General features: G+C 48.9%; 1 protein-coding gene across 1 annotated transcript in view; it reads left to right on the top strand.

Annotated features, from left to right (window-relative positions):
- Nucleotides 1-9,635: 9,635 nt before the first annotated feature.
- Nucleotides 9,636-26,709, top strand: part of LOC309557403 (histone H3-like centromeric protein A) — a 45,923-nt gene continuing 28,849 nt past the window's right edge. The window contains exon 1 of the mRNA XM_082260119.1: nucleotides 9,636-9,739. Within this exon, the coding sequence (XP_082116245.1) occupies nucleotides 9,658-9,739 (82 nt within the window). The 5' untranslated portion in view covers nucleotides 9,636-9,657. The remainder of the gene's footprint in view (nucleotides 9,740-26,709) is intronic.

Here is a 26,709-nt window from a genome sequence, read left to right as displayed (position 1 = left end):
GGGTGATTATAGAGGATGAGGGGCGTATGGGGGGGGTGATTATAGAGGATGAGGGGCGTATGGGGGGGGTGATTATAGAGGATGAGGGGCATATGGGGGGGGTGATTATAGAGGATGAGGGGCATATGGGGGGGGGATTATAGAGGATGAGGGGCGTATGGGGGGGGGGTGATTATAGAGGATGAGGGGCGTATGGGGGGGATTATAGAGGATGAGGGGCGTTTGGGGGGGGATTATAGAGGATGGGGGGGGTGATTATAGAGGATGAGGGGCGTATGGGGGGGGGTGATTATAGAGGATGAGGGGCGTATGGGGGGGGGTGATTATAGAGGATGAGGGGCGTATGGGGGGGGAATTATAGAGGATGAGGGGCGTATTGGGGGGGGGGGTCATTTCCTGCAAAAAAAATATAACTTTTGTCATTATTTTGCTGGTGGGTTCCTCAGGTTCAGAATGGACCCTGCAGGCCATGTGTCCACACCTGTCCTCTTCACGGAGGCCGCAGGGCTTTCCGGATCTCCACTGTCCGTCGCTGCCTTTTCGGCAGTTCGGGAAGCATTTGGGCCTGGGTGGAGGTTGGAAGTTTGCTGAAACGTTTCCCCACCTACCCCTGCCTCATCTGATGTCTCAGATTCTGACTCAGCCGCTGTAGATGTCGGCCTCCCTGCTGGGTCTGTTGCCTCGCTCCCTGTCTCCTCGGATAATGAGGATGACATTTCTACCTCCCCTGCCGCGCTTGATACAGGCGCTGGTGGATGCACTGGTTGTTTTGGCACGTGGCACCCTGCAATTGGAGGGCGCAGCAGCGGCTGGGGCGCAGATAGTATGTGGCACTCGCATGCCATCCGGAGCAGCTTATTTTGCTAGCAAGCTCATGTAGGATGGGACCGTCTCAGACGTGTCCTTGGGGGTGTCTAAGCGGCTGCTAGACATTACCCTTTTGGGGAGTCTCTGGTACAGAGGACTGTTCCGCCAACGTGGATGTATGGTCTCTAGCTGAATAGGACTACCGTTGTTCCGGTGGAAGAAACCCTGTCCTTTAAAGATCTGGGGGATAGGATGGCACGCGATCTGCACTCCCTGGCGTAGTCTGCACTGGGAACAGTGTTTGTTTGTCCTTGCCACGCAGACTCTGCCTGATGGGTGGAGTTCCAACGCAGTGACTTGGTGTGGGGCAAGTTCCACTTTCCCTGGGGGAGCTGTTGGACCAGCTGGCGCAGGGGCTGCAATTTGTTTGCGATGCCGCGCTGGATGAGGCTCCTTTTTGTATGGGTCACCTGTCGGTTTCGGCGGTGGTTGTCCGGCGTATACTTGCCGGAGTGTTGGTCTGCGGATCACACTTCTAAGAAGGCTTTAACAGGTTGCCGACCGCCGCACGACTATATACGTTGGCAGTCAGCCCTGGCCAGGCAAAGTGACGTATATATACTTCACTTGCCTGTCACTTGCTTGCGAGCCAATAGCGGGTGAGCGCGCGCCCGCGAAGGCGCACTCCCGCCCCGGCTCGTTCCCTAGCAAGTCCATGCGTGTGACCGGCGGACCCGCTGTCCGCCGGTCACTCGCCGATCATCGGTGCAGAGGGAAAAAGGCAGGCGGCTGATGTAAACAAAGCCACCTGTCATTCTCCCCTGTGTAGGAATGGTGATCAGACGGTTCTACTATGTAGGACCGTTGATCATTGTTCCTACACTAGTAGCCACAGCCAATCACAGTAAGAATCACGCCCCTAGGGACACACTTAACCCCTCCTTCCCCAATAAAGTTAACCCCTTCACTACCAGTGTCATTTGATTACTGTAGTAATGTCACTGGTACCCCCAAAAGTGTCAAAATGTCTGTCAAGAGTCCGATCTGTCCGCCGCAATGTCGCAGTCCCGCAAAAAAAATCGCAGATCGCCGCCATTTAAAAAAAAAAAAACACCAAAAATGACAAATCTTTCCCTTACTTAGTAAACGCAATAACTTTTGCGCAAACCAATCAAAATACGCTTATTGTGATAAGCATAAATTACCACCAAAAGAAAGCTCTGTTTGTGGGGAAAAAAGGACGTAAATTTTGTTTGGGTACGGCGTCGCACGACCGCGCAATTGTCAGTTAAAGTCGCACAGTGCCGAATCGCAAAAAGTGGCCTGGACGTAAGACCGCAAAATCCTCCGGTGGTTAATGGATCTCCCTTTTCAGGTGGATCGCCTGTCTGGCACTGCCCTGGATGACGTTCTATAAGAGGTCTCACGGGGGCAAAAGTGCTTTTCTTCCACAGGCTAACAAGGGTAGGGTGCCTTCTTCGCAGATGGGGTTCCTCACTTTCGGCTCACAAACAGTTTCTTCGTCCCTCAGGGACAGTTGATGTGGTGAAGTCCTTCAGGACTTCCTCGGGTGTTTCCAAACGACCCTGGTCTGATGAACAAGGAGATTTTTTTTTTTTCCAGACCGGTGGACAAGGCCTACTCGGCCTGAATGTGTGCCCTCACCCATCTAGGGGAGGGGGGGGTGCCCCCTTGCCGATTCTCGGACCTGTGGCTGGCCCGGATCCCAGGCAGCTGGGTTCAGGAGGTCATGCGGTCCAGTTGCAAGATTGAGGCCCCGTTCACACTGGGGCGACGCTACTTTGCCGGGCGACCTCATAGGTCGCGGCGCGCTGCTCGCACCGCGACCTCGGAGCGGCCGGCACGGACTTCATATCATTGAAGTCTATGCAGGTCGCTCCGGGTCGCCCCAAAGAAGCTCCGGGCCCTTTTTCTAAGTCGGAGCGACTTGTGTCCCTTCTATTAGAACGGGTCCACAGCTTCTCTATGGAAGGTGACCTACGGCGACCTGTCAGGCGGCCAGGTCGCCTGACAGGTCGCCCCAGTGTGAACGGGGGCTGAGTTTTGATCCATTTTATTTATTTTTTTCCAGTGAGGTTTTTTCTTCCAATGTACGACTGTCCCCAGATCGCTTGAGGGTGCTCTGTGGGGAAGTTCAGGCTCTGGTTAAACAAGCTGGACCTACTGGCCCTTTGCTGGTTCAGTGCGGATTAAAAATTCAAGTTGGTATCGGTTCGCACGATGGTGGCTTCCCCACATCAGGGGGATTCCTGACCTCCATAGACATCAAGCTGCCTACCTTCACATCCCTTTATGTTCGGGTCACCTACGGGTTCTCCGTTTTTTGCCGTGGGGAAGGATATTTATCGGTTGTGGCGTTGCCCCCTGGTCTCGCTTCTGCTACTAGGATCTTCCAAGTGTTGGCTCCGGTCCTTGCGCTGTTGCCGCAGCGGGTGTATTCGTCCTGATTTCCTGGCCAATCTGCTTCTGTTTGGTGTCCCCTACGGTGCTGACAACGGAGTTGGAAGTCACCATGAGAACTCTGGAGGAGTTCAGTTAGGTTCTGAACATCTGAAATCATCCCTGGTCCAAGGGACTATCTGGGCCTGACTTTAGACTCGTCCTCAGTCAGGGTGTTTCTCCCTTGGGGTCAAAACCTCTTGGAACTTCAGACTGCGGTTCGGCTGTTGTTGTCCCGCACACAGTCCCTTCTGACCTGCATGCTAGTTCTGGGACTGCTGGTGTTGTCTTTCAAGAAGGTCCCTTTCGCTCAATCCCTCTGGGTGTTTCCCCAGGCGGCAATCTTTCTTGAATGGGACTAGAATCCAAACTCTCTGGACTTACGGATCCGGCTGAGCCAGGTGACCAGGGAGTCTTGTTCTGGAATCCTTCCTCTCCTTTTTACTGGAATCCTCAGCAGGTTTTCTGCTTTGGGAGTATGGTCTCTGGAGGATCCAGGCTACCGATCACTGTCCTGGAGCTGAGAGCGATCCTGCCTAGTTCACTGATTCGGCCACCTGCAGCTGTCCGATGCACGTACTCTCGACTACGCCTCGACCGTGGCTTATGTCTTTCACCAAGGCTGTCCTTGCGGCCTTGGGAGTGACCATTCTTCATTGGGCAGAGCGCCTTGTTCTGGCTCTTTCTGCTGTTTCCTTTCCAGATGTGGAAAAATTGGCAGGCGGAATGCCTCAGTCGACAGGCCTTGGATGCAGGGGAATGGTCCCTGCATCTGGAGGTGTTCCAGCAGTTTTGCCTTCGTTGGGGGCACTCCAGCCATGGTCCTGTTGGTGTCGCATCTACAGGATAGTGCAGAGGTTGTGGCCCGCTTCCCGGGACCCTCTGGAAGGTGCAATGGTGGCACCATGGGTTCTGTCATAGGCAAGAACATTCACTAGGTTCACCATGCACGATGCAGAGAAGTTTGTCATGGTCATCTGCGCAAGGCTGACGCCGGCATGGTCATGTGAGAGTGCTCACGGATGGGCAAGGTCAATATCGGCTGCTGTCTGCTTTTCTTCTCTTGGGTTGCTGCCAAGAGTCCTTTGCAGGATCGTGGCGGAGGGGATTTCGGTCATTCTCGTGGCTCCGGCTGGCCTCGCCGGGCTTCGTACGCCAACCTGATCAGGCTTGCCGCTGACGCGCATTTGGGGAATTCCTCTCAGGGAGGGTTTATCTCCGGGGGCCAATCTCCCATCCAGCTTTATGGTCGCTGGCTTGCCAGCTTGGCTGTTGAAAGCCAGGTGTTGAAGGACAGAGGATTGTCTGCTTCAGTGATTCCCACCCTGCGTAAAGTGTGGGAAGCGTCTTCGATGACTTTTTTTATTTTTTTTTCATCATATGAGAAAGTCGTGTATTGCGTGGTGTGAGTCTCCTTGGGCTCCCCCTCGCTCTTACTCCAGTGGCCGGATCTTTTCTTCCTTCAATGGGGAGTTGATCAAAAGTTGGCCTTGAGTACTGTCAAGGGTCAGGTTTCGGCTCTGGCAATTTTTGTTCCAAAGGCCTTTGGCCGCCCATTCCCTGGTGCTAGCTTCTTCCAGGGGGAGCGTCTCTTGGTTCTTCCGGTGCAACCTCCTTTACCAACTGGGGACCTTGATTTGGGGCAGTTGGTTCTTCAAGACCCTCCTTGTGCGAGTATCGAGGGTTTCCCCTGCCTACCTTATTACAGAAGATGGCCTTCTTGGTTGCTGTCACTCTGCACGTAGGGTGTGGGCACTGGTGACATTGTCCTGTCCTCCCTATATGTTTGTGGGGCCAGTTCACTTGCACGAGGACATTGTATTGCCATCTTGTGTCCTAAGCCCCCTCATCCTACGGAATGTGCGCTGCATACTCTGGATAGAGTTCGGGCACTCGAGGTGAACTTTGCAACTACTGAATCTTCCCATAATTCAGGTTCGCTCTCTGTGCTCACGGATGGCCCAAGAACAGGGCTGCCTGCGTCTGCTGCGACTATTTCCAGGTGGATCAGCCAGTCGGTGGTGCAAGCATCTTCAATTAAGGGTCAGGTCCTACCTTTCCCTGTTTTTTGATGCTTTCTACTCGGGCGCCTAGTGCTTCCTGGGCTTTTCGCCATACAGGCATCTGTGCTTCAGGTTGCAAGTCGACTACCTGGTTGGTTGTTCACACCTTTACCATTTTTTTTGTAAGGTGGATGTGCTGGCATCTGCAGATGCTTGTTGGGCCGCAAGGTTTTTTGTTGGAGGGCTTTTGGCCTTCCTTGAGGGTGTTTACTGTTTGTTTCAGGTGGGCCTCATCTTTTGTTCTGATGAGTCCCATGTTGCCTGGTGGACTATGTTTAGCCTTGGGAAATTTGTTCTTTTCTGCTGTTCCTACCCCTCATTTTATGGCACTGCTTTGGGACGTCCTTACTGATATGGATCTGTAAGAGAGAACTGTGTCCATCAGTGAATGTTGGAGAAGATTTTTGACTTACCGTAAAATCCTTTTCTCAAGTTCATTGACGGACGCAGTACCCGCCCCTCTATTTTGAGTTTGGTTGGGGTTACTTTCTGACACTGCTTTGATGCAAAACAGGCATCCTATGCAGGAAGAGAGGGTGTACCCCCCAGGACTGCCCATAGGCATAGCCAGAACTTTTTTTTTTTTTTTTCTGCCTAGTGTCCTACTCCTGTAGGGGGCAGTATAACCCTACTAATATGAATCGGAGAACTGCGTCTGTCAATGAACTTAAAGAGAAAATGATTTTACGGTAAGTCACAAATCCAGTTGTTATACAACCTTGTAGATCCCATTACTGATGTCATTCCCTCCTTCACTATGCTGCTATTACCTCCTTACTGACTTTTTTTTTTTTTTTTTTTTTTATCAAACAGGTGTAATTTTATATGCAAAGGAAACCTAAGGTGATCTGACTGCTGTAAATGTTGAATCCTTGAAGAAATATCTCAGGCATAGGTAAGTGTAGCCATTTTCCACTTTAAAACCGGGCACTTTTACCCCCTTTCAGCCCATGCCAACTTTCAGCGCTGATGCAATGACAATTGCACAGTCATGCAATGCTGTACTGTAATTACATTTTTATAATTTTTTTTTCTTCACTGATGGGGCTGCACTGGTGAGAGTGTTAATTTAGTCGACTAAATTAACATTGGTACAGGAGATTTTAGTTGACTAAAAGGGCATTTTAATCAAATCTATGGCTAAAACGAAATCAAAATTAGCACTTCTCTGCTGGCCTTTTCTAAATCTACAATACAATTCCATCCCCAGCCTATAATAGTGCATTAAAGTTTTAACACCTTCCCAGATTGACAGCGAATTGACAGCCAGGCAGTGGCTTATCTGTTCTGACTGGATGTCGTGACATCCTTCAGAACAGGCATTGTGTTGCTGCATTGTGTGTAAAACTATTCGAATAGTTTTTACATTTTAGAATGGGGTGCCTCCAGACTGTCTATGATTTTAAAGGGTGCTTTGACTGAAAAACACTGCTCTAGCCTGTAGAGGTCTGTGTGTCCCTCCATGTATATGCCTCCCCAGACCATCACTGACCCACCACCAAACCGGTCATGCTGAACGATGTTGCAGGCAGCATAACGTTCTCCACGGCTTCTCCAGACCCTTTCACATGTGCTCAGGATACACTTGCTCTCATCTGTGAAAAGCACAGGGCGCCAGTGGAGGACCTGCCAATTCTGGTGTTCAATGGCAAATGCCAATAGAGCTCAACGGTGCCGGGCAGTGAGCACAGTGCCCACTAGAAGACATTGGGCCTTCAGGCCACCCTCATGGAAGTCTGTTTCTGTTTGTTTGGTCAGAGACATTCACACCAGTGGCCTGCTGGAAGTCATTTTGTAGGGCTCTGGCAGTGCTCATCCTGTTCCTCCTTGCGCACAAAGGAGCAGATACCGGTCCTGCTGACAGGTTAAGAACCTTCTACAGCCCTGTCCAGCTCTGCTACAGTAATTGCCTGTCTCCTGGAATCTCCTCCATGCTCTTGAGACTGTGGTGGGAGACACAGCAAACTTTCTGGCAATGGCCATCCTGGAGGAATTGGACTGCCTGTGCAACCTCTATAGGGTCCAGCCCAGGTATCTCCTTGTGCTACCAGTAATGACACTGACCCCAGCCAAATGCAAAACTAGTAAAAAGCAGTCCGAAAAGATGAATGGGGGAAAAAAAAAATGTCAGTGACCTCCACCTTTAAAACTATTCCGTTTTGGGGGGGGTCCTCTCGTTGTTGCCCATCTAGTGCACCTGTTAGTTTCATTAACACCAAAACAGCTGAAACTGATTAACAACCCCCTCTACTACTTAACTGACCAGATCAATACCCCAGGCGCTTAATTGACTTGATGCTATACTCTGATTAAAAAGTGTTCCTTTAATTTTTTTTTGAGCAGTGTATATTCTAAAGTTGCACTTCTGTTTGTCAAAAAGCAATATTTTTGTTTGATAATTACTTGCTTTGATTTATAAAGATGTTATATATCACAATGGCTAAGTGCCGGTTCACACTGGGGCGACCTGTGAGGCGACCTGGTCGCTTCACAGGTCGCCGCAGGTCGCCTCCCATAGGGAAGCTGCGGACCCGTTCTAATAGGAGCGACACAAGTCGCTCCGACCTAGAAAAAGGGTCCGGAGCTTCTTTGGGGCGACCAGGAGGCGACCGCCATAGACTTCAATGTTATGAAGTCCGTGGCGGCCGCTCCGAGGTCGCGGCGCGCTGCTCGCACTGCGATCTCGGAGGTCGCCCCTGCAAGTAGCGTCGCGGTAATGTGAACCGGCGCTAAATCTCTCTAGTGCATGTTCAAATCTTAAGAGAAGTGTGGGAATGTTGTATGTTGTGGTGTTTGTTTTTTAAATCGTACTTGCCTAGGGGTCTGCAGCGTTACTTCCCTGCCGGCTCTTAAGAGAACTGAGCGATCAAACACCGCCCGGGTGTTTTGGCTCTAGTTAGATTTTAATTTGGGGATCTAAAATATAAAAAGTTGACTTTGATCCTGCCTAAAGCTGATATACAGACCAGAGAGCTTGAAGGAGCACACTCTGGATTTGTCTCCCTAGTGTGCATGCTCGAACGCGTCGCAGTGACGTCATTACGGACCAGCCTGCGGTTCAGCCCTCATTCCTGCACGCCACCATTGCTGCTGCTTCCTGCTGGCCAGGATGGCCCTTCATACAGCTGATTTGTTCCTAAGACTGCTCCCAGGATAGACGCAAGCTTCAGGTCACTGGCTCTACGTATGTGCCCTTTTACCTCATATACCATGTAGGCTACATTCACACCTGAGCGTAGCGTTTTCGCGTGTTTTTTACCGCGATTTTTGTGCAGGTGTTTTTTAGATTGAATAGAGACCAATGGAAAACGCCTGTAATCTGCCCAAAAAGAAGCTCATGTACTTTTTTGAGCGTTGGGCGTTTTGCTCACAGCGTCAAAACGCTCAGATATGAACAGGGGCCATTGAAATGAATAGGATTTGTCTTGTTGGGCGTTTTGAGAGCTGATCCTAGAGCAGAAAAAATCCCCAAAAACGCCCCAAAACGCCTACATGTGAACGGAGCCATAAGGTTTATTACATTTGTTATAATAAAAAAGCAAAACAGTCTTCACTCCAGAGGTGCCTGTCTCTCCTTTTTTGTCTTTTGCATGTTTTTGGAGTTCACTTCTGATTCTCTTCCGGGATCCACCTAGGAGCCTTTACTGGCACCCGTCTCAGCCTCTGTTAGTTCGATGAGAGTCCAAGCCAGCCCCTCCTGCCCCCTCCACAGCCCAGTGCCCCAGTGAGTGGGGGGCAAAGCAGACAGTCACCAGCTCTCTGCTCACAGCGGCAGAGAGACCTGAGTGATCAGCGGTGTTTGATAGCTCAGTTCTTACTCTTAGATACAACGGGGACAGAGGCAGCATCCGATCGATGCTGTATCTACCTAGGCGAGTTTGATTGAAATCAAAAACCCCAAACCTGTACTTCTCGTTTAACACACGCTCTTACACTGTCTATCCAAAAGTATGAAAAACCCAGGCAGTTTTTTCTATCCAGCCAGCAGATAAAGCATTTTAATAAAATCCGCTTCTACTGTAAATTCAGTGAGTGAGTCATCACAGTAATGACTAGATCCTTATCAGACTTTTCAGTCCTTGGTCTCAGCCTTGTATGAGTAGAATCTTAAAGCATGGTGTGTCTATGTTGACCCATAGTGCTCTGGGAATCCTTTGCAATGAATTAAATGGATATTTTCAAAACCGAGTAATTTTAATATATGTATAGATATATTTATGTATTTTTTTCAAACTAACCTGTTTAATATTTAACCTTTTTTTTTATTTTCCTACCCTTTTAGGGTCTTGCTGTTTTTTGTTTTTTAATTGAGTTGTGTCAAGTCAGAATGAGACCACCCGATAGAAACCCGCCATCCAGACGGAAGTCCAGGCCTCCAAAGAGAGTTACGCCACCTCCACCATCCCCAAGTAAGGATGGGATCTATAGTGAATGTACATTGTGGGAGCTTACACTGTGTTGGGTACCAGTGGAAAAATGGCAATTCACAGGAAGCCCTGGAGGGCTTTGATCAATCCTTTTTTTCTTTTCTCGCAAGAGAACTTGTGGCTGTGCCCATTCAAGGCAGTCTGTTTGAAGACAAACTATAAACCGATTGTTGGCCAAAGTTTCTTTTTGTATCATTATGAAAATAAAAGTAAGACAAGTGAAGAGTGCCCCCAAAGTCACATGCCAGGAAGCCACTTTTCAGTAGGGAATCCAGGTACATTTCTCAGAGGGACAGATAACATTTCTCGATGTTCCCTATAAGACAGAAAATGTTCACTTTTTTAAAGTCAGACCCGCTTTAACCCATTGCAGAAGTTGAGCAGGCTATGTATGCCCAAAATAACTTCCCCCAAAGAACACAGTGGGGTTGATTTAAATCTGGTGCAGCTCTGCCTAGAAACCAATCAGTTTCCAGGTTTGTTTTGTTAAAGCTTAACCACTTCAATACCGGGCACTTTCACCCCCTTCCTGCCCAGGCCAATTTTCCCCTTTTTAGCGCTGTTGCATTTTGAATGACAATTGCGCAGTCATGCAATACTGTACCTACACCAAATTTATGTCATTTTCCCCCCCACAAATAGAGCTTTCTTTTGGTGGTATTTGATCACCTCCTGGGTTTTTTCCTTTTTGTTAAACAAATAAAAAAAGACCGAAAAGTTTGAAGAAAAAAAAAAAAAGGTTTTTTTTTTTGTTTGTTATACAATTTTGTACATTTTTTTTTCCCTGCACTGATGTGATGGGCACTGATAGGCGGCACTGACGGGCACTAATGGGCACTGATAGGCGGCACTGGTGGGCAGCACTGATAGGGAGGGCACTGGCGGGCAGCACTGATGGGGAGGGCAATGGGGGGCTCCCCGAGCCCTGATTGCCATCCCTGGTGGCCATAGTGGGCATCCCTGGGGTCATGGGTGGGCATCCCTGGTGGTTTTAGTGGCACCCCCCCCCCCCCCCCCGAGGGTCTGCACTGGTAATCCATGATCTGATTACCAGTGCCGACATATACACCCCCCCCCCCCCCCCCCCCCCGTCAGGGGACCCGCCGATCGGCGCTCCTTTACTCGTGCCTGAACTAAGGAAAGCCGATCAACGGCTCTTCCTATTTACTATGTAACCAGCCGTGATTGGACACGGCTGGTCACATGGTAAAGAGCCTACGTCAGTAGGCTCTTTACCGAGATCGGAGGTGCAGGGTGTCAGACTGACACCTCGCATCACCGATCACCGCTCTGCGCGCCCACCGTCCGGTCAGGATAATACAACCACAATCCCGCTGTCAATTTGCTATAGGGCGGGATGTGGTTAAAGGGTAACTCCACTTTTGTGGGAGAAAAAATGGCAAAGAAAAAATAATATAGCGCAGTGATGGCGAACCTTGGCACCCCAGATGTTTTGGAACTACATTTTCCATGATGCTCATGCACTCTGCAGTATAGTTGAGCATTATGGGAAATGTAGTGCCAAAACATCTGGGGTGCCAAGGTTCTCCATCACTGCATATACAATTGCGACACAAATCCTATTTATTTAAATGTTATTAAAAATTACCTTTCCTTTTTCAATCTGCAGCTGCTGTAATTTTCTGAAAATGCAATGCAATATAGCTACCTGGAGTTGTTCTGTATACAGAATGTGTACTGACCACACCCCCAGAAACATCATTTCCTGCTTGTGTGTTTGGCTCACTGATTTTTCCAGAAGTTTGCCTGAGATACAAATCAGATTTCTGGCATCCTCAGGAACAAAAATATCATTTTTGGTGAGATACTCCCAATAGGAACACGTCTAAAGGGATGCAGGCCCAGTAGATTTTCTCATTAGTGCTCTGCAGCTGCACAGATGATTGATAATTAGGAAATCACTCCCCTTAGACCCACTTAGCACAGAGGAACAAATGGGGATTTCTTCAGAATAAAAAGGTAAGAATCTACAACAAAGGTTGTTATAATCCTTGCAATGTACATAGATCACCCAGAGGGGAATGTGTGTTTTTTTTTTTTTTTTTTTTTTCCTCAACAAAAGTGGCGTTACGCTTTAATTGAACAAGCTGAAGTTCGAAGCTGATTGGCGATCATGCACAGCTGCACCAGATTTTGCAGTCCAGTATTAATAAATCATCCCCAGCATATGTAGCGTGCGTGTCTCCTGTCTCACCCTGCTTGCACACTTTTCACCACTGCTTTTCATTACAGTCAGGGCATGCTCAGTAATGGGTTTGTGAGTGGTGTGTATTTAAAAAAAAAAAAATTCCTGTTTAGCCCCCTGCTAAACCCAAACACCCCTAATTGTAGTTTTAAGTGTAAGAGGGGGGAAAAAATCACATGCAGTAAATCTCTGCAAATCATGCACATTTTCCTATTTTTTAACCCTTATAAAGACCCTGCAATTACACGGAAATGCCTTTTTTGCCAGAAATGCACCCAACTTCTAAGTCCTGTGTTGGGCTGACAATACACAGCTTTTTCTGTGGCCTGAGTGGTGTCAGCCCTACCTAGTTGTCTTTTGCTAAACTACTCCCAACTCTTCCACTCTCTGTATCTCTACAACAAAGACTCATTTTCTGTAGTCCAAGATAAAAAATAGAGGGGCTAATTATACTTCTTGAGATAACAACACAGGAAGTGTGCACAGGATAGCTCTGAATTTCTGACCTGATCAATGGTGTTTTTTTTTTTTTCTCATTCTGTCAAACCGATCTAATAAAATGCTGGTATGCATAACAAACCAAAAGGGAGCAAATAGGAAAAGTTAATTGCTTGAGTATACATACTTTCAAGTTGCCTTTAAAAGCCATACTGCATACTGAAGGTTTTTTACCTTAATGCATAGAATGCATAAAGGTAAAAAAGCCTTAATATGCAGCCCCCTAATACTTTCCCAGGCCTGATCGCCATCCTGCGATGTGCATGAGAGCAGCTGCTCTCCCAGGTTTCTGCCTACTCATTGGCTGAGAGCAACAGGAGCCATTGAGGAGAGGGAGTAAGGGGCATTGCCAAGCCCTTGTCTTATGTGTGTTATGGACACACAGAGCAGGGCTTGGGAGCGAGCATGCACAAGTGCCCCCATAGCACGTGGCTTGCTGTGGGGCCACTCAGAAAAGGAGGAGCCAGGAGCGCCGGCAGGGGACCCAAGAGGGTAATTTCTCTTACGACGTCTGACAGACTCCGCCTCTTTCAAGTTTCATCACTATTGGGTAATGGAGGAGCAGGCTAGGTAGTGAAACTTCAATAAAAAGCTTTAACTAGACACACCTTTAGGGACTGTCCCTCTAGACATTACCCTCAGACACTTAGAGCTTACTAATCAGATTCTTGCTGCTTAGCTCAGGAGTAGGACCTTGGATACCCTGCTGGGACTCCGGTCTCAGTCTTTTTTAATTTTTCTTTGAAAAATGTTTATTTTTCCTCACTCCCTATCGCTAGCTAGTCAGGGGCATCCTCCTGGAGAACTAGAAGAGACAGCCGGGCCGGGCTTCGCACTGGATAATCTATATCCTTATGGTACCTAGGGCTGCAAATAACGATTATTTTCATAATCGATTAGTTGGCCGATTATTGCTTCGATTAATCGACTAATCGGATAAAAACCTAAAAAAAAAAAAAAAAAAAAAAAAAAAAGTGTATAATTTAGTAAATATTCTTGAATATCTATATGTAGTGGTAAATATAACTATCCAGCTATATAGTTGGATATTTAATCCACTCTGAGACAGATATATGTATTATTAGAGGTTTAAATGTGGTACATATCAGACTCCGAGATCAATATTTTTAAAAGACCTAAAACACTGTTTTGCAAATTTTCAGACCGGATTTGTATATTATCATGATAGACTCCCTTATTAATAGGCAGGTAGTTTGATAGAAGCTCCCTGTGCCTGCTGTCACTTATGCTGATAATACACAAACAAAATTTTTTTTAGAAAATTTTTAAAAACATTCATCCGATTTTTCTAACCATTAGTGTATATTGGTGTCCGGTGTCAACCACAGTGACAGGAAAATTTGAAGGAGCAGAATAGAAAACTTCTCGATCAAACAAATCTTCAAATAGTGTATGTGGTTTTTGCTCAGAAGTTTTATTCATTTTAAAATTTATTGTTAAAAGCAAGTGGAATTTTCAAACACTCGTCCATTCAACAAATATACAAATCATTTTTGAACAAATATAGATGCAAATATTTTTGTCCAAAAATCCAATACATGTATGGGCAGCAGAAGACCTTTAGTAGCAGCATGCTTTTTTTTTTTTCATGTGTATGTATATAAAAAAAATATGCCCAGAAGTCGGATATGATGGATATTTTAACTGGGAGTTAGACATGAAGGTATATGAAGGGTGGAGGGGGGAAAATAACATTTATATATTAAAGTAGTACTAAAAGCTGAGACTTTTTTTTTTGTTTTCATGGATATAATAATTTAAATACAGTATAATGCACAATACTAATAACTTTTACTTTAAATGTAATTGTAATGCCTTATATCACCTCTAGTCTATCGGCCTCCACCTTCTCTGGGTTCAGATGCTGATCTTCCCAGCACAGAGCCCTTACAGTGATTGTAAACGTTGGATTCTTTTCTTTTTAACAGTCTTGTAAGCGCCGGTTCACACTACCGCAACGCTACTTCCCGGGGCGACCTCCGCGACCTCAGAGCGGCCCGCCACGGACTTCATAACATTGAAGTCTATGGCGGTCGCCTCCTGGTCGCCCCCAAAGAAGCTCTGGACCCTTTTTCTAAGTCGGAGCAACTTGTGTCGCTCCTATTAGAACGGGTCCGCAGCTTCCCTATGGGAGGCGACCTGCGGCGACCAGGTCGCCTCACAGGTCGCCTTAGTGTGAACGGGGCTTAATACTTATCCTCTCTGTGTAATGATTTTTCACAGAGCAGCACTGATTCTCCTCTTCTGCCCCCCCCCCCCCCCATGGCACTTCCAGCCCCTTCTGCCTTCAAAGTGCCCCTATAGGAAGCAGCAAAGTATAGTACTGTACAGAGTGTCCCTATAGCAAGGTTAAAAAACCTCCTGCCTTTAGAATCACTTGGTTCCTTCTCTTGCCCAGGACTACATTTCGCATGAGGCATTGCTCCTCACACATTCACAAGTTCTCTGTCATCTACTGACATGTATGGATGGTTTACTGAGCTGTATGTGTGTTGCACTGTATTTTCTGATATGTAAACAAATAATGCATTCTGTATGAAGGACAACGAATCGGCTGACGATTAATCGATTACGAAAATAGTTGACAACTATTTTCAAAATAGATTAGTTGACGATTATAATCGATTAATTGTTTCAGCCCTAATGGTACCCCAGCCTGGTCTACGAGCGTGCGCAGGTTGTGGTCCGCCCAGGCCTCACCACGACCGTGCCCCGACGGATGGGGACGAGCCTGCGGAGGAATTTTCTTCAACGGGACGCATCAACCCTTGAACACCCTGTGTTGCAGCATCCCCTCTTGGCTGACGGCCGCGTCAGAGCGTGAGCCGCGTCGGATCGGTGTCCGTGGTCCATGGTATGGCGCGTGATTATTTCCCCCCCGTGTCCCTGAGACAGTCCTCTGGTGGGGGGGGGGGGGTGATGTGGGCCCACTCCTGGGGATGTCACAGCTGCGATCTCTGTAGTGTCCCCCCCTGGCTGGACTGGACAGATCCTGCTCCTTCCGGGGGCGCCCGCTGCGTGGGGGGGGGGGTTGTAGGGTTATTACCTTGTCCTTGGGGGCTTCCTATTGTGGATTCCCGTGGTGGCCAGGGTTCCTTGGCTCCTGACTTTGGTGCCGTTTTTAGGCCACCATTTTGGGTGAGGGCATGCCTGGCTGCATCAGAGTTAGGGCAGCAGCCATTTTCTTGCATGCATGTGCCTTTGGTGCTGTTTTCGGCCTCATCTTGGATGTGTGCAGCCGCATTGTGAGGGCAGCGGCCATTTTCCCTGTGATTTCCCCCCCCCCCCCATATAATTCTATTGGCATCCATGTGTGGCTCAGGGTGCTGTTCGGCCTCTATTGGATTAGGTCACTTTCTCCGTCCATCTTTTCAGTTGCTGCAGGAGAAGCGAGGAGAGCGGTCTGTTATCTCTCTAACACTATAAGGATTTTTTTTTTTTTTTTTACTGCTTTTGGGTATTGTTCCTTTAGACCCTTTGCTTGGTCAGTTGTTCTGACGATATAAAGGAGGTCTCCAGCGGCAGCGCGGGATCGGACAGCAGTCGCCGATTTAAAGGGTCACCAAGGTTACCCGGCGTCCTACGTCATACCCGGAAGTGAGCGGGCCAGGTACCAGGCGGCTAGCTGATAGACACGGGGAGCGACTATTCGGACACAAGTTCAATCTTATTATCTGATATGTCTTTATTATAACTTGTACATGTGAGTGCATTATTTGAAGGGTCTTTTTGGAAGTATTTTAATAAACTAGAATCCATACAAGATTACGCTATGAGTACCTTGTTATATTTTCATGTATACCTGGGAATGCTAATCTTGATCCTTCCTACTTTTGATGAGTCAGTCCACTCTAGAATTTCAGTGGTTTCGAGAAAGAGGTCATCTCCAAAGTTGTTGATGAAGGCTTATTAATAGGCTGCCTCTGGTAAGTGTCCATTACCATAGGGCATGCACAGCAGTGAGGTGGAGGCTACCTACATGTCACATGCATGATTGTGGATGATTAAATCACTCTCCGAACACTTTGATGCTTGTTTTGGACTTTGTGCATGAAGATTTATTATTATTATTATTATTTGCACCAAGGACTATACATCTCCTTTCTCTATTCACATGCTTTATTATTGTGTTTTATACGTGCAATTTGTGTACCTATGATATACCAGCGCTGCTAGTGTATTCTTGATTTGTTCTATGTGCCTATTTTAGGTGGTAGTATTATCTTTGGATACACCTTTTGTCATTTATTTTATATTTATAGCAGCAGCTAATTTCCCTCTTTTAGTGATTTAAGAGGGATATTCATTTTGGGTCTTAGTGCTGGGTGAGTGGGTTGCATTTCACCTACTTCTCTTTTTATCCAGTGTTCCTTTTTTATAATTCTGCCAATTGGAGTCCCAGGGTGAAAATTTCACCCCAGAGCTTGTTTGTGCATCCGGGACATCCAGATCACCTTCCCTAGCTTCTTTATCTGCAGCCATTGAAACTTTTGCGTCCAAAGTTGATCTCATGATGTCACATGGCAATGTTCAAAAATGGCTGATACCCTCTGTCTTCTGATTCAGAGCCTGACATGGTTGCCACGGACATTGCCCCCCCCTGAGGGGTCCCTGTCCTCACACTCAGACTGGGAGGGGGAGGAGTCCTCCTCCGCTCCAGCGCGGGAACGTGCGTTTGCTCCGTTAGGCCCCTTTCACACAGGCGGACCGTTCAGATCCGCCTGTTCGTTTTTTTGGCGGATCTGAACGGTCCCCCCCCCCCCCCCCCATGCATTCCTATGGGGCATCGGATGTCAGCGGAGACATGTCCGCTGAAACCCGATCGTCAAATCTGGACGGATGGAAACCCTATTTTCCGTCCGGGGGGATCGGCGGCTCGATTCCCCCGCTGAGAAAAACGGAATCCGTCCGACGGACGTGTAGTGTGAAAGGGGCCTAAGGGAGACTTTGAACATTGATGAGCCCACCCTGTCAGGTAAGCGGGTTTCCTTTGGGTCCCGCAAAGCCCAGAAGTCGGGTCAGGTTTTCCCCTGTCCCGAGGAGCTTCAGGATAGCGTGAACGAACAGTGGCGTCGCATTAAGCACGTGCTGGTGGTGCCGAAGCGTTTTCAATGCCGTTATCGCTTTTGCGGTCCCTGTTTCCAATCGCTGGATGGTGTCACCAAAAGTGGACCACACTGTTTCCAGGTTGAATAAATCCACTGTGGTTCCTGTGGAGGATTCCCCAGTGTTTAAGGACCTGCTGGATAGGCATGTGGAGTCACTTTCCCGCCACATGTACTTGGTGGCGGGCTCGCTCCTCAAGCCAGTGTTCGCTTCCGTGCTGGTCTCTCAGGCGGGTACGGAATGGATTAAGGTGCTTGGGCACAACCTGGTGGCTGAGTCGTTTCCTCCGATCTCATTGAGTTCACGGACCAAATGGCCCAGGCCATGGTGTATCTGACCGTGGCCCTGGACGAGGCTCCTCTGGTCGCGAGATTGTCTGTGGTGGGGATTACACTCCACCGCATGGTGTGGCTGAAGAGCTGGTCGGCAGACCATGCCTCAAAAAAGACCATGTCTGATATCCCTTTTTTGAGGGGGAACGCCTTTTTGGGGTCTCCTTGGATGAGATTGTCAAGGGTCTCACAGGGGGTAAGAGTACCCTCCTACCCCAATCCGCGAAGGGTAAGTCACCTCACACGCGCGGGGTCCTTCCTTCAAGGCTCATCGGGGGCCCTTTCGTGCCTCAGGGGCACAGCAAAAGGGAAAATCCTTTAAGGCCTCCGGCGGTAACAAGTAGCCCAAGGCCGTCTCGGGTGTCCCTAATTCAGGACAAATGGGTTCACAAACTGATTTGTTCAGGGTACAAGCTTGAATTTCAATCTCGCCCCGCAGACAGGTTCTTTCCATCAAATCTCCGTCTGTCTCCCGATCGCCTGACGGCTCTCAAGGGGGCAGTGCAAGATCTTGCTCATGGCGTTATTGTCCCGGTTCTACAGCGGGAGAGATTTTGCGGGTTTTATTCAAACATGTTCACAGTCCCCAGGGCAAGGTTCGTCCGACTCTGGACCTCCAGTCACTGAACCATTTTGTGCGGGTGCAGAAGTTCCGGATGGAATCCATCCGGTCGGTGGTGGTGTCCTTAAAGCGGAGTTCCACCCAAAAGTGGAACTTCCGCTTTAGGGAGTCCTGACCCCCCGACATGCCACATTTGGCATGTCATTTTTTGGGGGGGGGGGAGCGGGTACCTAGTTTTGACAGGTACCCGCTCCCACTTCCGCTCGGAGCGCCGCGGCGCCCTGAGCGGAAGTTCTCCTCTCCCCCTCCCTCCCTGCAATCTTCTGGGACACGTCAGCGGTCCCAGAAGATTGCCGGCCAATCACGGCGCGCAGCGCGACTCGCGCATGCGCAGTGGGTACCCGGCTGTGAAGCCGCAAACTGTAACAGCCGGGTGCCCACAGCAGTGATGCCGGCGCCGAGGGAGAGGATCGAGGCTTCCGGCGGCCGCATCGCTGGACCGTTGGACAGGTGAGTAAATGGCTGGAACTCCGCTTTAAGTCAAGGAGATTTTCTGGCCTCCATCGATTGTGTCTCAGAAGGTTGCCTTTCTGGTGGCGATCACTTCGGCTCGCAGAGTGTCGGAACTGACGGCGTTGTCTTGCCGCTCCCCTTACCTGGTGGTTCATAGGGACAAGGTGGTCTTGCGACCTAACCCGTCCTTTCTTCCAAAGGTGGTTTCGGATTTTCACCTTAATCAGGACATTGTTTTACCTTCACTTTGTGCGACTCTTAAGCATCCTAAAGAGATTGCCTTGGATGTTGTCAGGGCGATGAGGGTTTAGCTGTCATCAACTGAATCCTTTCGGAAATCGGATTCTCTATTTGTCCTTCCTGAGGGACCTCGGAAGGGTATGGCTGCGTCTGCGGTGACCATTTCAAAATGGATCAGACAGACAATTGTCCAGGCCTATTCGTTGAAGGAGCGGGTTCCGCCCTTCCCTGTCAAGGCACACTCTACCAGGTCGGTGAGTACGTCCTGGGCCTTTCGGCATCAGGCCTCAGTGGTCCAGGTGTGCAAGGCTGCGACTTGGTCGTCAGTGGACACCTTTTCCAAATTCTACAAAATTGATGTTCTGGCATCAGCTGATGCCTCCTTTGGCCGCAAAGTTTTCTGTGCGGCAGTGCCATAGGGGGACCCTGGTTTTGTGTGGGTCCATGGCTGTTGGGGTTGTTTTGCCCCGTTGGGTTTTCGCTTTCCTGGGTTGTTGCTCCTATTGAGCTTTTTTGTTGCCCAGAAGGTTCCCTTGCTGTTCATGCAAGGTTCCTTTCTCTGATATGGGTACTGCGTTGCCTTTTCTGATGGTTGCGTTTCCCACCCCTCATGTCTACACTGCTTTGGGACATCCCCATTGGTGAACACTGTATGAGTGGGCGGCGACTGTCGGAGGACGTAAGAAAACGGAATTTTTGTAAAATCTTACCGTAAAATTCCTTTCTCTGAGTCCTCTGACAGTCGCTGCCCCGCCCCTCTTTTGGCTTTTTTTGGACTATATACTGCTTGCTACCAAACTGAGTTGGGAATGCTGATAGCAGGGGTGTATTGGACCATTGGGACAGCCCCCTACAGGTGTGTCTATGCAAATTGTTTTTTTTTTTTTTTAACAAGTCTTATGCCTAGCTTGCTCCTATGGATAAGAGGTCAATACCCATTGGTGAAGACTATGAGGGGCGGCGACTGTCGGAGGACTCGGAAAGGAATTTTACAGTAAGATCTTACAAAAATTCTGTTTTCTCTTACGTCCTCTGACAGTCGCAGCCCGATGGTATTGGCCTTCAATAATGGGTAATGGCGCACTCTGCAGGAGCAGGCTAGGCAGATAATTATCGGGTTAATACAAAACTTTTATACCTCGACACGCCACTGAACCCAATCTATTACTCAGTTTTACGCTGCCTAGCTTTAGTAGAGCTAGGTCTTCCCTGCTGAGACCTAGAGTTTTGGTTTTTCTTTGTTTTTTTTTTCTGAATTTGTGTTTTTCTTTACACAATAGTTAGTCAGGGATTCCTTTCCTGGAGGACTACAAGTGACTGCAGAGCTGAGCCTCGGACTGGGTATCATAGATCCTTATGGAATCCCAGCCTGCCAACGAGCGTCGCAGGTTACTGGTACGCCCAGGCCTCGCAACGACAGTGCCCCTACATATGGGGACGAGCCTGAGGAGCTGCGTCTTCGCTGAGGATGTCTCAAGCCAGATCGCCCGCGTGTTGCCAGCGTCCCTCCATGGCTGACAGCACCCCCTTTCAGGCTGGGAGGTCTCCTGTGTCTGAGCGGTGCCCACTTCCTGAATGGTGAGTACTGTTACCCCCTTGTCCCTGGGGACGTTTGGGGGGTTGTGGGCCCACTCTTAGGGGATAGCAGGGCTGGTGGTCTCTGTAGGATCCCCCTTCTGGCCGGGTTATGGGTTCTCCCTCCCTGCTCCCGCTGGGGGCGCTGTATGTAGGGGTCTCCCTGGGGTCCCTGATATTAGCCAGAATGTGTTTTGTGCTCTTATTTTGCTGCCGTTTGGGGTGGCCGCCATGTTTTATGGTGTACAGAATCTAAGCTCTGTGTGAGGACAGCAGCCATTTTGAGATTCTGCACAGGCTCCCGGTCGGGCGCCATCTTGGATGTGGGCAACATGCCTAGTAAGGGCAAGCGCCCATTTTCCCTGTGACTTTTGTCATTGACTTTCAATAGGCACCTTTTTCTCTGGGCTTGAGGGCTGGCCTCTAGCGATGTGAGGTCACTTCCTCCTTTACACTTTCGCCTGTGTAAAAATGTGCTGACAGGCTGCGGATTTTTGTTAATCCTTCTGTCATTTTTCAACCAAAAAGTTTTTTACTTGTGGCTAGTGTGTTTTCACAGGGGGCTCTTTCTGATAGTGCAGATTGCGGGGGGATCCGCGGGAACTGCCGATTTTAAAGGGCCAACGTCCCTTTTTCATTTTAAGGCAAAACTGGACTCCCAGGATAATGAATCCCCCGCAGAACTGGTGGGGACTTCGGGTTCTCCTGAATCATCTTCCATGGCCTCCATATCTGCTGCTTTTGTAACTTTGGCGGCTCAGGTGAATCTGCTGATGTCGGCTCGCTCCTCCAAAAACGGCCTGTGCCCTCCCAGTCTTCTGAGCCCGAATTGGTTGCCACGGACGATGGTCCCCCTGAGGGGTCCCGGTCCTCCGCTTCTGAGAGGGAACAGGGGGTATCTTCCTCCTCGGTAGCGCGGGAACGCACTACGATGGATGCTCTCATTGGCGTCATAACAAACTCTCAATCTTGGCGATGAGCCAGCTCAGTCAAGTAAGCGGTCAGGTTTCAGGTTCCGCAGACCCCAGTACTTGGGTCAGGCTTTTTTTCCTGCCCTGAGGAATTTCACGAGATTGTGAATGGCCAGTGGCGGCACATTTAGCACATGCTGGTGCCAAAGCATTTTTCCATCCGCTATCCGTTTTTGGAGGTGGTAGACAAATGTTGGGACGGTGTCCCCAAGCAGGGGATCACACTGTGTCTAGGCTGAATAAATCCACCTTGCTGCCAGTAGAGGATTCCCCGGTGTTCAGGGATCCGGCAGATAGGCGTGTGGAAGCGCTTGCCTGCCACATTTATCTGGTGGCGGGTTCCCTGTTGAAACCTGTTTTTTCCTCAGTGATGGCCTCTCAGGCGCTCACGATGCAAGGAGCTCTGCAGCAGGATCAGCTCATCCACACAGCGATGTTCCGGTGTGACGCGGCCTTGGATGAGGCTCCATTGGTCTCCCGGTTGTCGGCGGTGGGGATTGCGATCCACCGCATTACCGGGTTAAAAAGCTGGTCGGTTGACCATGCGTCCAGACGGTGTCTGAGGTCCCCTATGAGGGGGGTCGTCTTTTTGGGGAAACTCCTAGATAAGTTGATTAAGGGGCTCACGGGAGGTATGAGTACTCTGCTGCCCCAGGTCACCAAGGGTAAGTTTCCCCCCCCCCCCCATACGCAAAGGGGGCCCTCCTTCCAAGACTCAACATAATTGCTTTCGTGCCTTTGGGACGCAGGAGAAGAGTAAACCCTTTCCGACTTCCCGATTGGCCACAGAAGCCGTGGTCGGGTAAGCCAAAAGCCGGTCAGTCTGGTTCGGCGGCCCAGTCGCCTCTTCCTGCAGGGAAGCCCTCACCCGTTGTCGGGGTGGGGGGACATCTGCTTTTCTTTCAGGAATCCTGGTTGTCCAGCATTTACGACAGGTGGGTTCACAAATTGATTCGTTCAGGGTACAAGATCGAGTTTTGATCTCACCCCGCAGACAGGTTCTTCCCGTCCATTCTCCAGCTGTCTCCTGATCGTCTCAGATCTCATGGGGGCTGTGCTCGATTTGCTTTGCCCAAGGAGTCATTGTACCCGTTCCTTCCTGGGAAAGGTTTTGCGATTTTTTTTTTTTTTTTTTTTTTTTTTTTTTTTTTTTTTTTTTGCTCCAACCTGTTCACTGTGCCCAAGGAAGAGGGCAAGGTGCTTCCGATTCTGGACTTGTAGTCCCTGAACCGCTTTGTGAGGGTGCAGAAGTTCAGGATGGAATCCATCCGGTCGGCGATGGCCTCGTTGAGGCCTGGGGACTTCCTGTCATCCATCGACTTGCACAATGCGTATCTCCACATCCCTATTTTCAAGGGTCATCAGAGATATCTCCGCTTTGCGGTGATTGGGGAGCATTACCAGTTCGTGGTGTTGCCTGTCAGTCTCGCTTCGGCTCCCAGGGTTTTCACCAAGGTGTTGGCTCCGGTTGTAGCTTTACTGCAATGCGGTCCTCGGTTACCTGGGCGACCTCTTGTTAAGGTCAAACTCGTGTGACCTTGGTGAAAGATCTAGCCGTGACGGTTCAGACACTTCAGGAGTTTGGGTGGACCGTCAATTTTCAGAAGTCAGCACTGACTCCCTCTACTCGTCTCCAGTACCTAGGGATGGTCCTGGACTCTGCTCAATCTCGGGTCTTCCTTCCGGAGGACAAACTCGGGACTCTGCGGGAGGAGATCAGAGGTCTCAGGAACGACGATCTCTCCTCTTTGTGGACCTGCATGCCAGTCTTGGGCCTGATGGTCTCAGCTTTCGAAGCCGTTCCGTTTGCTCAATTTCACACCAGGTCTCTGCAAGCGGAGATCCTGGACAGGTGGGACAGGACACCTCAGTCCTTGGAAAGGAGAATTTCCTTAAGTCATCCGATGCGGTCGGATCTCCTGTGGTGGCTCTGGCCGCAGTCCTTGGCACAGGGTCAGTCCTTCCGATCTCTATTTATGGACGATTGTCACCACGGATGCCAGCCTGTTGGGCTGGGGAGGAGTTCTGGGCATGCTTTGCGCCCAGGTTACGTGGTCAGTGGAGGAGACTTCGCTACGATCAACGTCTTGGAGCGCCGAATGATCAAGCTTTTGTCTGTTCCGGTGGTCATCTCCGCTTCAGGGGTGTCCGGTGCGGGTACAGACGGACAATGCCACAGCTGTGGCTTGTATCAATCACCAAGGGGGCACGAGGAGTGCCCGGGCGGTCAAGGAAGTGGCCGAGATTCTATCCTGGGCCGAATTGCATGTTCCAGCGCTCTCGGTCGTTCACATTCCGGGTGTGGACAACTGGCAGGCGGACTATCTGAGTCGCCAGACTTTGGACCAGGGGAATTGGACCCTTCATCCGGAGGTGTTTTCACCTCCTGTGCGCCCGGTGGGAGACTCCGGACGTGGATCTGCTCGCGTCCTGTCTCAAAAAGGTGGAAAGGTTCGTGGCCAGGACACGTTGGTGGTGCCTTGGCACCACTATCGGCTACTGTATGCCTTTCCTCCGATTCAACTGTTGTCCAGGTTCCTCCGCAGGTTGGCGTCGCAACAGATGTCAGTCATTCTGGTGGCCTCGATGGTCCTTGGTGCAAAGTGCATGGTTTTCACCCTCGTTCCTTCTTGGTGGCGAAGGTCTTGGCCTTCCTGCAGAAGGGTGTGGTTTAGCATCTGGCACTGACTACGGTTAAGGGTCAGTTATCGGCCTGCTTTTTTTTCAACGACCTTTGGCGTTGCATTCTTTGGGCTGCACCTTCATTCAAGGGGTGCGGCATTTGGCTCCCCCGAGGAGAGCTCTCATGCTTCCCTGGGATCTGAATTTGGTTTTGTCAGTGTTACAATAACCTCCCTTCGAGGACATTAGAGAGATTCCTCTGTCTGGGTTGTCATAGAAAGTTGTCTTTCTGGTGGCTATCATATCGGCTCGCACAGTGTCTGAATTGGCGGCCTTGTCCTGCCGTTTTCCTTATCTGGTACTCCATAGAGATATGGTAGTTCTGCGACCGAATCATTCTTTTCTTTCCAAGGTGGTTTTAGTCATTCCACCTTAATGAGGATATCGTGTTGCCTTTGTTGTGTGCACGACCCAAGCATCCTAGGGAGTATGCCTTGCATTCTCTGGATGTGGTCCGGGCGGTCAAGGTCTACCTGTCCGCCAGGGAGTTGATTCGTCAGTCTGATTTTTCTATTCGTTCTTCCTGAGGGACCTTGGAAGGATTTTGGCCGCCTCCGCTGCGACCATTTCTAAGTGGATCAGACAGACAATTGTTCAGGCTTATTCCATCACTGGTCAGGTTCTTCCTTTCCCGGTAAAGGCTATTCTACTCGGGCCGTTAGTGCCTCTTGGGCTTTTCCCCATCAGGCGTCTGTGGCTCAGGTGTGCAAGGCGGCGACCTGGTCGTCCGTGCACCTTTTCAAAAGTTTTACAAACTTGATGTTTTGGCATCTTCGGATGCTTCCTTTGGCCGCACACTTTTGAGTGCGGCAGTTGTTTAAGGGGACATTATTTTTACTGTCCATTATGGGGTTTTTTCTTCTGGGTTTTGCTCCAGTTTTTTCCTGTGGGCTCAGGTTGTTACTGGCCCGGCTATTTGCGTTACCTTCTTAATTGGTTGCGTTGCTTTCCCACTCCTCATACATGCACTGCTTTGGGACGTCCCATTAGTTAAGGCTAATACCATCGGGTGGCGACTGTCAGAGGACGTAAGGGAAAATAGAATTTTTGTAAGAATTTACCGTAAAATTATTTTCTGAGTCCTCTTTACAGTCGCCGCCCTCGCCCCTCTGGTTTTTGGATCTGGGGGTTGTTGCCTTCCAGTACTGCTTGCGACAAACTGAGGTAATATCAGATTGGATTCAGGATAATGGCTGAGGGATGGCCCCCTAGTGGTGTGCCGAGGTATAAAAGTTTTTTTGTATTAACCTGATAATCCAATTATCTGCCTAGCCTGCTCCTGCAGAGTGCACCATTACTGAAGGCTAATACCATCGGGCGACGACTGTCAGAGGACTCAGAGAAGAATTTTACGGTAAGTTCTTAACAAAAATTATATTTTTTTGTAATAACTTACCGTACAGTTCTTTGAGTCTTCTGACAGACGCAGCCCCCGTCCCTCTTATTTTGGGGGTTTGTCTTCCTATACTACTTGCTACGAAACTGATTAGTAAGCTCTAAGTGTCTGAGGGTAATGTCTCGAGGGACAGCCCCTAAAGGTGTGTCAAGTTAAAGCTTTTTATTGAAGTTTCACTACCTAGCCTGCTCCTGCAGATGGCCCCATTACCCAATAGTGATGAAACTTGGCAGAGGCTGCGTCTGTCAGAAGACTCAGAAAATTTTACGGTAAGTTCTTACAAAAATTATATTTATTGCACAGAGCAGGTAAGTATGGCATGTTTGTAATTTTTTTTTTTTTAAATACAAATTTTTACTTTTTATTAGTTTATTTTATTTTTTTTAAATATGAAGTCTCTTAAAGTAAAACTTAGTCATTTTGATAATTTTACAATGCAGGAGCTGAGCCAAGCAGAGCAAGTGCCTCCCGTTCTCAGCTTGGAACACAAGCAAGCGCAGGTGAGAGAAGTCTGTATGGAGTGTACTTGTAGCATGCCATTTATGTGGCAAAATTTATCAATTATGGCATTACGAGAAGTCAATAATTATGTACAATGCAGAACTTTATAAACCAAGTGAGTGCCAACCAGTGTATATACCCTTTTTTTTTTTTTTTAACCAGATTATTTTTAAAAAATTTTTATAAATATTTATATGCAGTGCTGTGATAGTTTGACAATTACTCCATGATGCAACACTGTACCCAAATCGTACTTTTTTTTTTTTTTTTTGTTTCAAAAAATTTGAAACAAAAAACAATATGCTGTCACTGCTTATCACATTTTTGTTGAGGCCCTAAAGCAGTGGTC

The sequence above is a fragment of the Pelophylax lessonae genome (assembly GCF_965119305.1).
Source record: "Pelophylax lessonae genome assembly, chromosome: 6".
In the NCBI taxonomy this organism is placed as follows: domain Eukaryota; kingdom Metazoa; phylum Chordata; class Amphibia; order Anura; family Ranidae; genus Pelophylax; species Pelophylax lessonae.
Note: the sequence above shows the minus strand (reverse complement) of the source record. Positions and strands in the feature narration are given on the sequence as shown.